Below are 13,947 nucleotides of genomic sequence, written 5' to 3' on the forward strand. Positions count from 1 at the left end.
TTTGTTTTGCTTTTCCCTCCTTTAAATATTGTACAAAGTCAATGAGGCACGTGACTAACTACAGATTCACCTTAATGGGGTCACCTTGCAAATGTGATGGCCTGCCCGTCAGCAATCAGACACAGTCACAGCACCACTCGGCAGGTGGGATGGCATTACGAGCAAGCAAAAGCCTACTCTGCAAACAGTTACACAGAATTATCATCAAAACTAGTTGTTGTGCAACCGACTTTTACCCCTCAAGTTCTCAGAGCTCCATAAGGTTTTTGGGACTGTGATCTTTCAGAAGCAGAATGCCAGGCTTTTCTTCCTAGGCACCTCTGGAAGGTGCAACTTTACTGGTTATCAGTCAAATACAAAGAGTTTACACCACCCGGTAATGTCTGTAATTACCATATGGCTCAATACGTTTACTAGGTAAACACCCAAGCATTGTATGTACCCAGAAATGTTCACTATGGCACCACTGGCAATATCCAGAAGTTGAAAATGACCCAAGTGTCCGTCAACAGATGAATATATTATTAAAATGTGATATCATCATACAATGGACTATGACTCAAGCAAAGAGAGAAATGATGTTCTGATACATGCTGTGACATAGATGAACCTTAAAGACACTATACTGAGTGAAATAAGTCAGATACAAAAGGGTAAATGTTATACCACCACGCCACTTATATGAAATAATTAGGATAAACAAATGCATAGAGTCCAGTGTTTACTAATGGCTTCCAGGGCCCTTGTGTTTCCATTAAGTACGACATAGCAAACATTGACGACAGATTGTGCTGGTGATTGTGCGACATGGTGAAAATAATTAATGCCACTGAATTGTACAGAAAGAATAATATTTAATCTTTACATATAACTATATATTTACCACAATTAAAAATGAAAACAAAAGAGCATGGACCTAGAATCCTTTCTGAGTACCAAGTTAGTCTTCCCGTGATGGCACAAATGTTTAGTCAACAGCGTTCAGTAACGAGTTTCTTGGGCCACCATTTGTCATCTATGATGTATGTCTTCTTTGTAATACAGAATTATTACATGGCATGGATGTCTTGGTCAAGGCCCTTTGTCAACGATGAGGAACTCTCTTCCCCTTGAAGGCCATTCCTTGCATGAGGTATGATCTGAAATGTGGTTTTTATAGCATAGTGCCAGTCATCTATGCTAAGGGGAGGACAGATCTCAAAAGGACAAAAGGAATGGGGCTAGAGTCATTGCCCTGAGAAAATAACATTTCTGAGACTCGAGTCACCCTTGTTAAATTATTTGATCTCCTATTGCAAAAAGGTATAATGTTTGTGCCTGGAACAGAGGGCTGGAATTGTAACCCTCTAAAGCTGCGTGGTGTGTGCTTGTCTCACCCAAGGGACTCTCTGAGAAACAGAAGGGCTCGTCCTCACTTATTACTAACATGGAGTTGACCAATGATCCCTAAATATCCTTAGGAGATGAGGGTCGTCCACCAAGCCCATACAATGAACCAGTGTCCCGGTGAAGACCGTTCTCCCTGAAGACTTTCTGGAATGAGTAGTCTAAAGTGTAGCTGATATGGGATTTGTTCCTAATCTAGAAAACTCACATTTGAAACTGTCAGGATACCACCGACAAGCGGCCCAGCTACTATTCCTCAGTTTCCACTATAAACTTAAGTATCTGTAGGTTAGCAGTTGGAAAGGTCATCCTTTACATACCGCCTGCCCCTTGTTCAGCTTTAAGGATGCTTCTCAACTTCTTCAGCAAGAACACCATTCTAGGATGTACATTCAGGACCTGTTACACTCCACACTAAATTAACATTCTTCAACCAAAGACAGCGACCAATTAAGGTGTACGATTTTTCTCATTTGACCAAGTGAGTAACTGCTGGGGAAAACCAGGTTCCTTTCAGTTAGACACTTTCACTTGTGAATTAAATCAACTGGCAGTAAGCTAAGGCTTAAAGATGAAAGCAAAACATATCTTAACTCTAAGAAAGAGATAAGATGATGGAGATTGGAAGCCCATTGGATTCTAAAAGTGTCTTTTACTTCCTTTTGAAAAAAAATAATTTCCAAAATATAGACTGATACAATGAGTGTGATATGATTCTTACCCTTCAAGGAGCTTAGGATCTAGTGAAGAGAGAGGCAATACCAGTGTGGACTTTAATCCCCGTCAGAAGAAAACCAACACACTTTGGAAAAGTACAAGAACCTCAGAAGGGACAGGACAGAGAGCTAAAGATGATTTCTCCGAAGCCATTCCTTTCAGCCTAGAAGTAGCCTCTTTAGAAGCCAAAGGTCATCAGACAGGGAAAGATATGACAAAATAATAATTTATAAATGATCAAGGTTCATGGGGGGGGGAGTGGGAAGTGAGGGTGAAAATGAGGAGCTGATGCCAGGGGCTTAGATGGAGAGCAAATGCTTTGAGAATGAGGAGGGCAATGAATGTACAAATGTGATTTACACAATTGATGTATGTATGGATTGTGATAAGAGTTGTATGAGCCCCTAATAAAATGATTAAAAAAAGAAGAAGTCAGAGGTAGAAGTTGGTATGTCATTCCTCTACCTGCCATCATCAGTGGGTGCATCTCTCTTCACTCTTTCTGGAGGTCCCTATGAAATATCCCATTTTATAAGAGTTCAGTTCATTCCCCTTCCAGAGACTTCCTCCAGGTCCAGGATAGAGTCTGTGAAAGAGGTGCTCTGGAAATTTCGTCCTGCTTTTTGAATGCTCTTCATCCTAAAGGTCTGGGTGAAGATCTACTCCCTCCATGACATTTCTTCTGACCCTTTTCAAACATCTCTGAACTGCAGCAGCACCTAAAGCTTGACCTCTTCCTCCCTTAGCTCTGGGAAGTCTGCCTTGCTGGGTCTATCCTACCAGTATGACAAGGTCTTCCTATTACCACATTTTAGCAGGGATCATTCCCCACCCTTCACTCCCTTGGGAGCTCCAAGTAATTGCTGCTTCTCAAATCCATGGTCTACTCACTTTGTAACAGAATAGTGTACCCACGAAAGTCATCAAATGGTGCTACCCTTCAGCCACATGCCTGGTCTGAAGTCACTCAATGGTCAAATGCAAAGCTATAAGGAGGACTGGATATACTATTTTTATTGTATCATTACTCCCTGTCTTATCTTCCCTACTTTGGTTATTAACTGTCCTGGGAGCCGAGACAATGCCACATATCAATATCCCATCAACCTGGAGCGGCGCTGTAAGTACAGTTGGATGAATAAGCACACCAGAAGCATTGAAGTCCATCACAATTTTCCTATTCAAGTCTCGGCTAGTCTTTAGTCCTCCAGTATGGTGGCAGGAGAATCAAAAGGGCCAGGTAGATAAGGGATTGACAGGGAGAGGATTTCCAGGCGATCTCCACAGGAATCCTAAAGCCCAGCTGATGGAATCAGGGCCCACGCCAGCCAGCAGTGAGATTTCCTGAGCAGGCAGTGCAGCGGCCCTTGTGCCAAGGGCTTGGCTACTGCACCTCCTTTGAAAACCCATTACCAAATCATGGCAAGCAAAATTTAATTTTAAAAAGGGAAATGATTTATGTGCTACAGGCATTGAGAAGTGACAGAAGCAGGAAAGCTTGCATACATTTCATTTTTTGAAATTAGACCTATAATTTTTTCATTAAAGAAGGATGCCAAGTTGTGGAAGCCCATGCGTTCTGAGCAGAAAATTACAGAGAGGTGAGTAATGAAAGTCCCGCCAGCTTCCCAACTCCATGCCTTACAGAGACCACGGGGACACAGGGAACTTTACTATCTGCCCCTTCAACTGCTCTGTTTCCCCAGCTCTTAAAGGGCCCTGTCTTCACATCTCCTTTTCTGACGAGATGGTGCCACTGGGCAGTTGCAGCAGGGGAGTGATCGCCCTGGCTGGAGTGCTGAAGGGGGGCTGCAGAACAGCAAGACTGAAGTGGGGCGAGCAATAATAGGAGAGCAATAATATAGAGATGAGAGATGAAGCTAGCTGGCATCATAATTCCTTGATGCCATCCGATCGTCTTTCAGATTCTGAAAGTTCACGATCACTCCTCTCCTAATCATGCCCATCGCACACCAAATTCTCTAATGAAACCCTACGAAACCTACTCCTCACTCATCCTCTAGAGCCACAGTTATCAATGTTCTGTTTCCAAAGTGCTTGATCTCGAGACCTCAAGGCTCATTTTGAGCAGGCGCCAAACAGAGACCGCTTCGTGAGATGGTGATGAGCATGGCAGCTGAAGCAGGCTGTCTACATTAAGGTTCAAGTTTGACCACTTGAGAGCTGTGTCGTGGCATCCCTAATGAGCTTGACTGCTAACGGAGGAGGTGACAGTCTGAGTGCACCCAGAGGTTCCTCAGAAAACCAGGCCTGACGGTCTCCTCGTGAAGACTCGGCCTTTAAAACCACAATGGGGTGGATCCGATCTCGGGGATCTACAAGTAACCTCCCATCTGGGGGATGGGCAACAGGGAGGTGGGTGAGGGGAGATGCCGGGCAATGTAAGATAGGATAGAGTAATAATTTATAAGTTATTAAGGGTTCTTGAGGGAGGGGGAAGCGGGGAGGGAGTGGGAGGGAAAAAAGGAAAATGAGCTGATTCCAGGAACCCAAGTGGAAGGCGAATTTTGAGAATGATGAGGACAACAAATGCATAAGGGTGCTTTACTCAATTGATGTATGTATAGATTGTGGTAAGAGTTGTATGAATCCCAATAAAATGATTTATAAAACAAAAGACCAAAAACCACAATGGAACACAGTTCTACTCCAGCAAGGATGGGTCTTCAAGAGTTGGAATCAATTCAATGGCCAGTGGGTTCTTGAGCTGTGCAATGGTGGTGCGCTTCAGTGTCCTGGTGTGTAATATGGAAAAATCCATGGCACTGACATACAGCACCTACATATCCATTTAGTAACCCAATATCTACTATATTCTAGTGCTGCTCCAGTCCTGGGCACATAGCGTGAGCAAGACGGACTACTTCCCTTCTCCTCGTCAGCTTGCATTGCAGCTTGGGTGGGAGTGTGGGGGAAATTCCATAAACATGTACAGAAACAAACAGAGGAGCCAATTTACATCAACAAGCCGAGTCAACAAGCAGAGGAGATTGGTGAGTGATACGAAGATAAGATCACATGAGTGGTCAGAGAAGAAGGCATTTGAGCTGTGGCCTGAGCGATGAGAAAGAAGCAGACCTGTGAAACCAGTGAAACACATTTCGGATAAAGGGACAAACGTTCTGGAATCAGTGGCTGGCTGCTGAGTAATTTGGGGTAGCAAATACTACTATTATCAGTATACGCCAACACCCATTGCCATCAAGTTGACTGTAACGCATAGGGACGCTTTAAGGGCAGAGTAGAACAGCCCCATAGGATTTCTAAAGCCCTAAGTCAGTATGCAAGCAGACGGCCATATATTTCTCTTGTAGAACAGCTGGTGGGTTCAAACAGCTAACCTTCCAGTTAGCAGCCAAACGCTTAACCATTGTTCCATTAGGGATCCTACCACCTGTATTGATATGAAATTTTTTCCTGGAAATCTTTTAAGGGCCTCCTACATACCCAATATATGGTTAAGGTTGTTTTAGGGGTGTGTGTGTGTGTGTGTGTGTGTGTGTGTGTGTGTGTGTGTGTTGGGGATATAAGGTTGGGTTAATAAGGAATATTAACACTGAAATGGGATTTGATATATATCATCTGAGAGCTTTTACTTAACTCATTTGGTCTTCACAACACCCCTACGAGGCAGATAGACTAAAATGACCCCTGCCACTGAGTCCATTTGGTCTCCTCGTGAACATGTGTAGGACTTCTGAGACTGTCGATCTTTGGCAGGAGGCGGGTAGACTTCGGCATCTGTCTCCTGTAGAGTGGTTGGTGGATTTGGACTGTACCAGCCCAACGTCCAGTCTACCTTCTCACAAGGGCTCCCACATAATCCATGGCTATCCCATTCTCTCCCTTGCCACCACTCATCCCACAATATAAGCTCTCTAGCAGAGAGAGAGCTTTTCTGTCTTGTCCACAACCCAGTGCCAAGGAACCAGAGCAGTACTGTGCACAGAGAATATGTAACAGATAGTGGTTAAATGGACATATGAACATATGTGAACTACGTGGAACCAGAGCAGTACTGTGCACAGAGTAGGTATGTAATATAGCGGTTAAATGGACACATGGACATATGTGAACTATGTGGAACCAGAGCAGTACTGTGCACATGGTATATAACAGATAGCAGTTAAATGAACATATGAACATATGTGAACTACATGGAATCAGAGCAGTACGGTGCACATAGTAGGTATGTAACAGATAGCGGTTAAATGGACATATGTGAGCTACATGCCTGACACTGTGCTAGGCTTTAACCGTCCTCAGACAGTGTCGCCTGCAGTCCAAGGAACTCAAGTCAATCCAGTTCCCCTGAAAGAATCGAATGAAGGGAGAATTAGAGAGAATTGTCATTCACCGAGAGGATTTTAAAAATTAAGTGAATAAGACTTATTTTGAACCTCATCCCCTCTGACCAGTGCTTTCACTTGTGATTTTCAGTGACCTAGCTCTTTCCTGTCGAGTGTATGTGTGTTTTTTAATTGATAAGAATATCCATTTCACCCGAGAGAGGAATATGTTGATCTTACTAATGTAATGGGATATAACTTTCTTGCTTTTCTGGATGAAGCGCAAGGTGAAATATTATCCAATATAGACACAAATCCTTTCTTCTGGGGTGAACAAGAGTTTAGTGTACCCAGGAGTCCAAAAAGTTTGTAATAACCCATGGCGTCCACTCAGCTACAAAAGTAGTCCAGCGTTATTTTAAAAACCTCCTTGCAAGGTCCCCAAATAGAAAAGAACTCCGCCAGTCCTACCATCCTATGTAGCATGACTCTGTAAATTAATTTACAGTAGCAACATAAAAATTCTCTTCACTACCACCCAAGAGAGATGGTATCCTGGCTTCCTGGAACTCTGCCCAACTAGGCCTGCTCCCCACTTGTCCTTGCGCTTGACTGTCCTGGAAACCAAGCCCACGTGTTTAACATTACATGGACCAGAGAGGACATCTGATCCACCCCTGCCAGCAGATTGATTGGGGTCTGCTTCACTATGCTGTAGGACGGCCATGAGAGTCTCGCCGACTCGACATTAGCCGTCTACAAAATAAGGAGAAGGCGTCAAGAGTGGTCTTGGTCGGATCATCTACTACCAGTAAATGAAAACTCTGTAACACCTCACAGACAAAGGAGACCTAACTAGCGAGGCCTCGCAAGGTTAAGGTCTTCTACATAAACAGCAATAGACAGTAAGAAGCACAACCCCTTCCCCACTTGGCTTCCATTAAAGAGAATAGTCTCCCTCACACTCTGGTGGGGCACCGGTAGGCACCGCAGGCAGCAAAAGCCTGCATGTGGCCTGGGCCCAGGGACAAAGCCATTTGGGCAGTAGGCTCCACTGTGCCTACGAAGCCGACGTTGGCAAGGAAAAGAAAGTGTTTACTTACTTACAACTTCCCATGACCCTTAACAAAACAACTGCCTTTCCTTTCATTTCCAGCAAAACATGTGGTGCGTAGAGGGGAAGGGACAGAGTCCAGTTGGCCTTTATGCTTCGAAGCAATTGTATACGTCCTGCTTTCCCTTCGCTGAAATCCAAGGTTGCGTCCTTCTTTCCTCTGGCTCCTTCCTTCATTGGCTTCTCCTTTTATGGTCTGTCCTGTCATGATGTCATCCAATGGTCAAAGAGGAAAGGATGGCTCTGTGCGCACTGAAGAAAGCGTCCCAAGTGTATGTTGCACAAAGCAGACAACTTTTCTCCCCCATCCCAGAGTTTCTGGAGCTCTAGAGAAGCGGGACTCCTCAATCATCCAAAGAGGGAGATGGTTGTGAGTGACCAGGAGATACTCCAGGTCTAGAATGAGCAGAAACCGAGTCTCTGCAAGCCTGGAGAGTTGGCTCTTATTGCCCAATTTTACGAAGGAGTCAAGTAAGCGACCTGACATGAGTTGCCCAGAGGCACAGAGAAGCAAGCGGTGGAGCTTCGGTTGAAATCTGGGCCATTTGCCTTCAAGTCCAACACCCATTTCCCTATATGTTCTCCTCCCACAGCAGAGTACGTGCTCTCAGTATCGACACAGACACCTTCTAGCTGAAGATCCCAGCTCAGGATGTTCTACACGTGGAACAACAGTCAACACGGCAGTACATCTTCCTCGCCATTCTTTTTGGAAGAATGACCAACCATCTCCTTCCTTTAAACCCATGCTATTCCTTGCAAGAAACAAACCCACCTCCAATTGTCAGAAAACTTAGAAGCACATCTTACGTCTCTTTATAACGCAACCCCCAGCCCCAGCAACCCATATCTTAATCCACGTAGCCCCACCACATTCAAGGTCTAATTTAATCCCATTTGTGTCCCCTGGGTCCGCCTTACGTTGCTCTGATGGAAGCCAGTACCTGAAAGGTATCCATTTATCTAGTTGACTGCCTGGGACTCTGTTTAGAATTCAGCTGTCAACACTTCACACATGTGATACCAATCTGCATGATATTAATGTAAACATGTGCATTACAAACCGGTGGACATTTTATTGTTCTGGCAGCAAAATGTTTGTGTTGGTGTGTTGTCCTTACAGCACAGAAAATAGCAGGATCAAGGAGAGGAGGCCTTTTACATCAGAATGATCAAATTGTAAAAGAGAGATAAAAGAAAGGTGAGCAGTTGTTAGTGAATGCCATACATTAGGACAGCTTAACAGGACAGTGTGACCATAATGATGCAGAAGGTAAAGATTTTTATAGGAAAAAAATTATCATCTATAACGTCACTCCCCCCTCACTGTCATTACAATCTCATTTCCTAATTGCATGCTGAGAAATACAACCAGTTCCCATAATGCTTTGGGAGGGGGAGGCGGGAGGGGGCCCCTTGTTTTAGTTTTTAAAATAGTCAGTTCTCCTGTGCTAAGAGAGCACGTTACCTTTAAGAGCATTATAACTGACAAGATGGAAGGATGCGGGCAGGCAGGGTGTCAAAGTTGCAGCTTTTCAATCACCCACCATTAATATGACTCAATTTATGCTTATGTCATAGGCTTAGACATTGCGCAGCGCTGTAAGCAGGGAACAGGCTTGAATAAAACACAGCAAAGAAAGCAGATGGTATGCTATCAAAACCCTTCAAGCCTAAAATAACCTTTCCCAAGTAAGGAGGATAGTTAATTAAAACCAGGATATATTTACTCTATTCTGAATATCTCAATGTAAATAAAAATCAAAATGACACGACTGTAATGTTGGACCAAATGATGAAATTTCATCTATTCTATTTTTCTTTAATAGTTTCTAATCAAAGTTTTCATTAAGCAGTTTCATAAAATTCCACAGAGAGATTTATTTATAAGGACTCATTAGAGTTGGAAAAACCTTATTTTTATTGTTCAATTAAACATACTAGTTCATGGACAACATTCAAAGAGGGTGGGGTTGTCCTGGGCAGTTGAGCAAGCTTCTCCACAAAGTAAAGTTCATCTTTAGAGATGAACCCAGGGAAATGCAGGTAACCTGAATAGTAAAGCAAAACAAGCAAACAGACAAAAAACCAGTCCTGGTGACCCTTGTATGTTGGAGCAGATCTGTGTTCTCTAGGGTCTTTAAATCACTGATTTTTTGAAAACAGGTCACCAAGTCTTTCAATGTTCTTCCCTGTTTGTGCCAACCAGGGATGCCCACGCTATATAGTCCAGGGTGCCAATGTGAGGCCATCCCCGTTCAAGACAGAAAGGCCAGCTCTAGTTCCAAAGTCGCCACTTGAGTCTCTCCCAGCCCTGATTCTAACCTAGAGGCATGTTCCACTGGCAGAGAATGTATCAAGCCATTTATATCACTCACCCAAAGGGCAAGGCCCGTAGGTACAGACTCAGAGCAGAACAAACTCAAGAAAGACCAATAGGCAGCCCACGTGAAGGAAGCTATTAGCTAACACAGGGAGTCAAGATAGGAATTTTTAAAAACCTAGACATTTCCAACCATTTTCTAATAAAACCTCTTTATCCTTAAAAACTGGATCAACCCCTGGCTGTTCCATGAAGCTTTCCCTGCCTGACCTCCCCCTGCCGCCCCCCTTCCCACCACCGTGCTCTGCCCACCCCCTCCCCTCTCCTGCCCACTGCTAAATTCCTACAGCACTTGCTGTCTGGACCACTCGCTGAATACTTAATCATTGACTTTCTTGAAACATTAGTTAACCTTTTAGGTGCATTAATTCTGTCTTCCCCAATTAGAGTTTTAATCCTCAAATCAAGTAAGGGCCATGTTTTATTTATCTTTTGAGCACCACCACCACCACCCCCCAACTCCTCCTCCATACTCCTAATTTAATTGAAGAAATCAAATATATATATGTATTCCTTAATAAAAGAAACATTATTCAATCATAGGAAAGCAGACACTGTCCTTTTGAGAAGGACCTTGGAGGTATTTTATGGCAATTTATGAATTTCATGTGTCAAAGGTGTCGCTGCTAAATGCTATAAACTCTTTGCCATCAGCTCCACTATTCGTCCACCTGGTGATATGGTTAATAAAATTTGATTTTTACAGCCTAGGCATACTGTTACTTCAATTACATTTGACCAATTACCGAAGTCACCAAATGTGCGGTACAGAATATATACTGTGTAGAAAATTCATCTGCGGGCCCCCTGGCACCCGCGGTAATCTGACAGAAGTGTTTCAGTCATCTGGCAGTGTTTAATATTAGGAACATTTGTTTAATGCTAGTCACTAATTAAATTTATGTTCTCCCACCAACTGTTAGTTGGTTGGAGAAACTCAACCCCACATTTTCACAAACTCTTTAACCCCATTTGATTTCCACTACAGCCGGTTGGAGGCTGAAAGGGGTACACTCTGGAAATGTAGATGTGCGACCGAAAGTAGAAGGTGGGGGAAAGTGTTCAAATCAGGTCAAAAAAAAGCTATTTTGTTCACTTAAAAGGAAACACTTTGAGCATGTGAAGTACAAGCTTCACTAAAAAGAAAGTGGGGGGGGGGGATCAAATGTTCTAATTACTCAACTAGCCAGCTAGAAGCTCTTTAAAGGTACCTTTAGTCCATGTTAAGAGACTGGAGGAGAAAAACAGCATTAAAATTAGCCATACCAGAAGAAAGTTCAGAAAAACATTCAAAAGTCAGATGCTTGTGTTTGTGAGAACGTTTGAAACTAATTTAGTAACTTCTAACCATTGTGATCACTGTTAAATTGGAACTTCTTTGTATTACCAATTCTAGCAACAGCTTTGAAACTCAATGACTAATAACTCTTAAATTAGCCAAAAAGGTTAAAACATTTTTTTTGCATTACATTACATTGTGAAACTCTAATTTTGAATACTCGCTGATGAAGGAAAGCATTCTTTTAGTCTGTGTCAGGAATGTAGAGATCTGTTAAGCAGCAAACAAGATGAAGGCCATCAGAGTCAAGGATACAGAAGAAACTCTCAAAATAGACACACGAAGAAGGGAGGGTCTAGAAATGCTAATCTGAAAAGAGAGGTTTGGTTTTGTTTTTCAATGGATACATTCATCTACTTGAATACAAGTGTTATGTGAATATTAAATTTTGGCAATACATATTTCTTTAAAAAATACTAAATGTACAAGCACAACTGTCCCCAGACTGAGTGGCAGCATTTAATAAACCAGAGTTGTGCAAACATCAGAAAAGAAAGTTGGTGAGTGAAAAACAACAGAATTGCCATGGCCTTTAGAGATCAAAACCTTGGGTCTTTTGTCCCCCTTCTTCCTCCTTTTCTGTTCCATCAGACAGCATCCTCTCCCATCCCTCCATCCTCATCTCTCCTCAGCCCACAAGCCAACTTATAACACCTTCATCAGTAGCAACAGGGTTACTGGAGTCATGGATAAAACTTGGGAGGCCACCATGAACCTCGAAAACCATGTCCAGGTCTGCAGTGGTTAATCAGAGGGTTCTGAATAATCTGCAAGCTTGGGTAAACATCAGTCAAGTCAACAGAATCAAGGAATGCTTCAGATGAAAGGGACCCCTAGGCTCTCTGTAGGCAAGGGAATCTCAATTTCCTCTCTATCCAGGCACCTAGGAGGCATGGAATGTGAATTGGCACACGCTACGGTGGTGATTCTCAGAGAACAGGTGGAGTGCGGGGATAGGGCCTGGTTCCCCTCCAGCCCACTTGCAGCCAGTGATGTGATCCCATCTCTTCAAGGAACACATGAGAAAGTAAAGATGTGAGATGACAGCTATGCCGACTTGCCTCCTCAGTCACTATACCAGGCAAGATTTCTTGAACTGGTGATATCTGATATCTCCTCCCTTTCCCTATCTCTCTATAAAGGCAGATGACCATTCAGCTAGACAAAGAGGCAGATACAGATAGACACACATAAAGGCACTCTTGTGATGTGGTGGGCTACACACTGAAGTGCTAACCCACAAGGTCAGTGGTTCCAACCTACCAGCTGCTCTGAGGAAGACAAGGGTTTTTCTCCCATAAAGTGTTCTAGTACAACCCTGCCCTATAGGGTTGAGTTGGAATCAACATGATGGCAACAAGTTTGGTTTATCTTTAGTAAGTTTTATCTCTGGTAAAAACTATCTAAAATCACTTGCTATCATGCTGATTATAACTCAAGTCAAACTGTATATGTGCAGTGTGTGTATCTACAAGTTGATCCTAAATCTCTTTCTCTCTCTCTCTACACACACACACACACACACACACACACACACACACACACACACACACACATTTGAAAAAATCTAGGACCATGCCAGTAGACCATGCCACTTATCTATCTACCCACCAACCTACCTGCTTTGCAATGTAGAAATGGTCCCAAGTAGGCATTTTTATAGACTCTTATAATACAGAAAAGGGACTGATCATTTTTAAAAAATCATTATCTCAACAGCCAAAGCTTTTTGAAAGATGGCTAACATGAAAGCGTCCTGTCCTGAAGTCCAATTTCAAGGTCGACCTAGCAACTTCTGATTCTCTAATGAACACCAGCCTCTAAATAATAACCTTTTAGCCATGGTCAACCAAAACTGCCAAGAAGGCAAGGCCACCTTATGCTGCCCTCATCTGGAGGCTGGGAGGGCAGGGTGGCATACTCCGCTTCTCAAAATAGGCCCGGTTCCCCTTCGCTGCTCTTCACCAGAACTGAAAGCAACTACACACACAGGTTTCATACAGGAATGACAACAACAAAAAGACTCACCAAACTCATCACATATGCTCTCATTTTCGATGAGCGTTGGGTGCTCGAAGGTGTCCCGGCAGTACAGGATCTGAGGCTTCTTGCTGACCACTGCGATGCCACCCAGGGCTAATGCAAACTGGTCCGTCAGGATGGACGAAGGCTTATCCTGGATGCGTTTCAGCATGGAGCGGTACCGGCAGTACTGAGGGTAGCTGAGCACGATCACGTTCGTTTCTTCCTCGTCCTCCCCTAGAGGAACAAGAAAACATTGCCGTGAGCCTCTTCCCTGCAACAACGAACTTCCTTAACCATGGCGTCATTGTAGTGATTATTTTTCATTTTGGATGAACAATGCCATTTCCCAAAAAAGACACTTAGACTAGGTAATTGGGATCACCACCTGGCTAATACCTCCAGCCCACCATCCACCATCCATTTTTCATAAGAACATGCCTCCGGCTGCCTTACCTGTGGCCAGCACCGCTTTGTGGCCAGAAGAGAGAGCTGGATGGCCCCACTGGCAGGGGAGGCAATATATAAAAAGCAGGGACGCAGAGAACTGTTTTTGAAAGAATCTGCTATCGTTTGTAAGCATCCTTGAAGGAAAAATCCGAACTGTTAGTTTCTTGACACGTAATGATGTTGGTTGCCCTTCTTGTCAATGATATCATCTTTGCTGTGCTTGGGA

The 13,947-nt window shown here is 43.5% G+C and overlaps 1 protein-coding gene across 1 annotated transcript in view; it reads right to left on the reverse strand.

Annotated features, from left to right (window-relative positions):
- The window catches only part of ARID5B (AT-rich interaction domain 5B), a 198,182-nt gene that overhangs the window by 93,405 nt on the left and 90,830 nt on the right, over nt 1–13,947 (reverse strand). Inside the window, exon 4 of the mRNA XM_075534830.1 lies at nt 13,278–13,508. Coding sequence (XP_075390945.1) covers nt 13,278–13,508 — 231 coding nt within the window. The remainder of the gene's footprint in view (nt 1–13,277; nt 13,509–13,947) is intronic.

Source organism: Tenrec ecaudatus, chromosome 16, assembly GCF_050624435.1.
Source record: "Tenrec ecaudatus isolate mTenEca1 chromosome 16, mTenEca1.hap1, whole genome shotgun sequence".
NCBI lineage: Eukaryota > Metazoa > Chordata > Mammalia > Afrosoricida > Tenrecidae > Tenrec > Tenrec ecaudatus.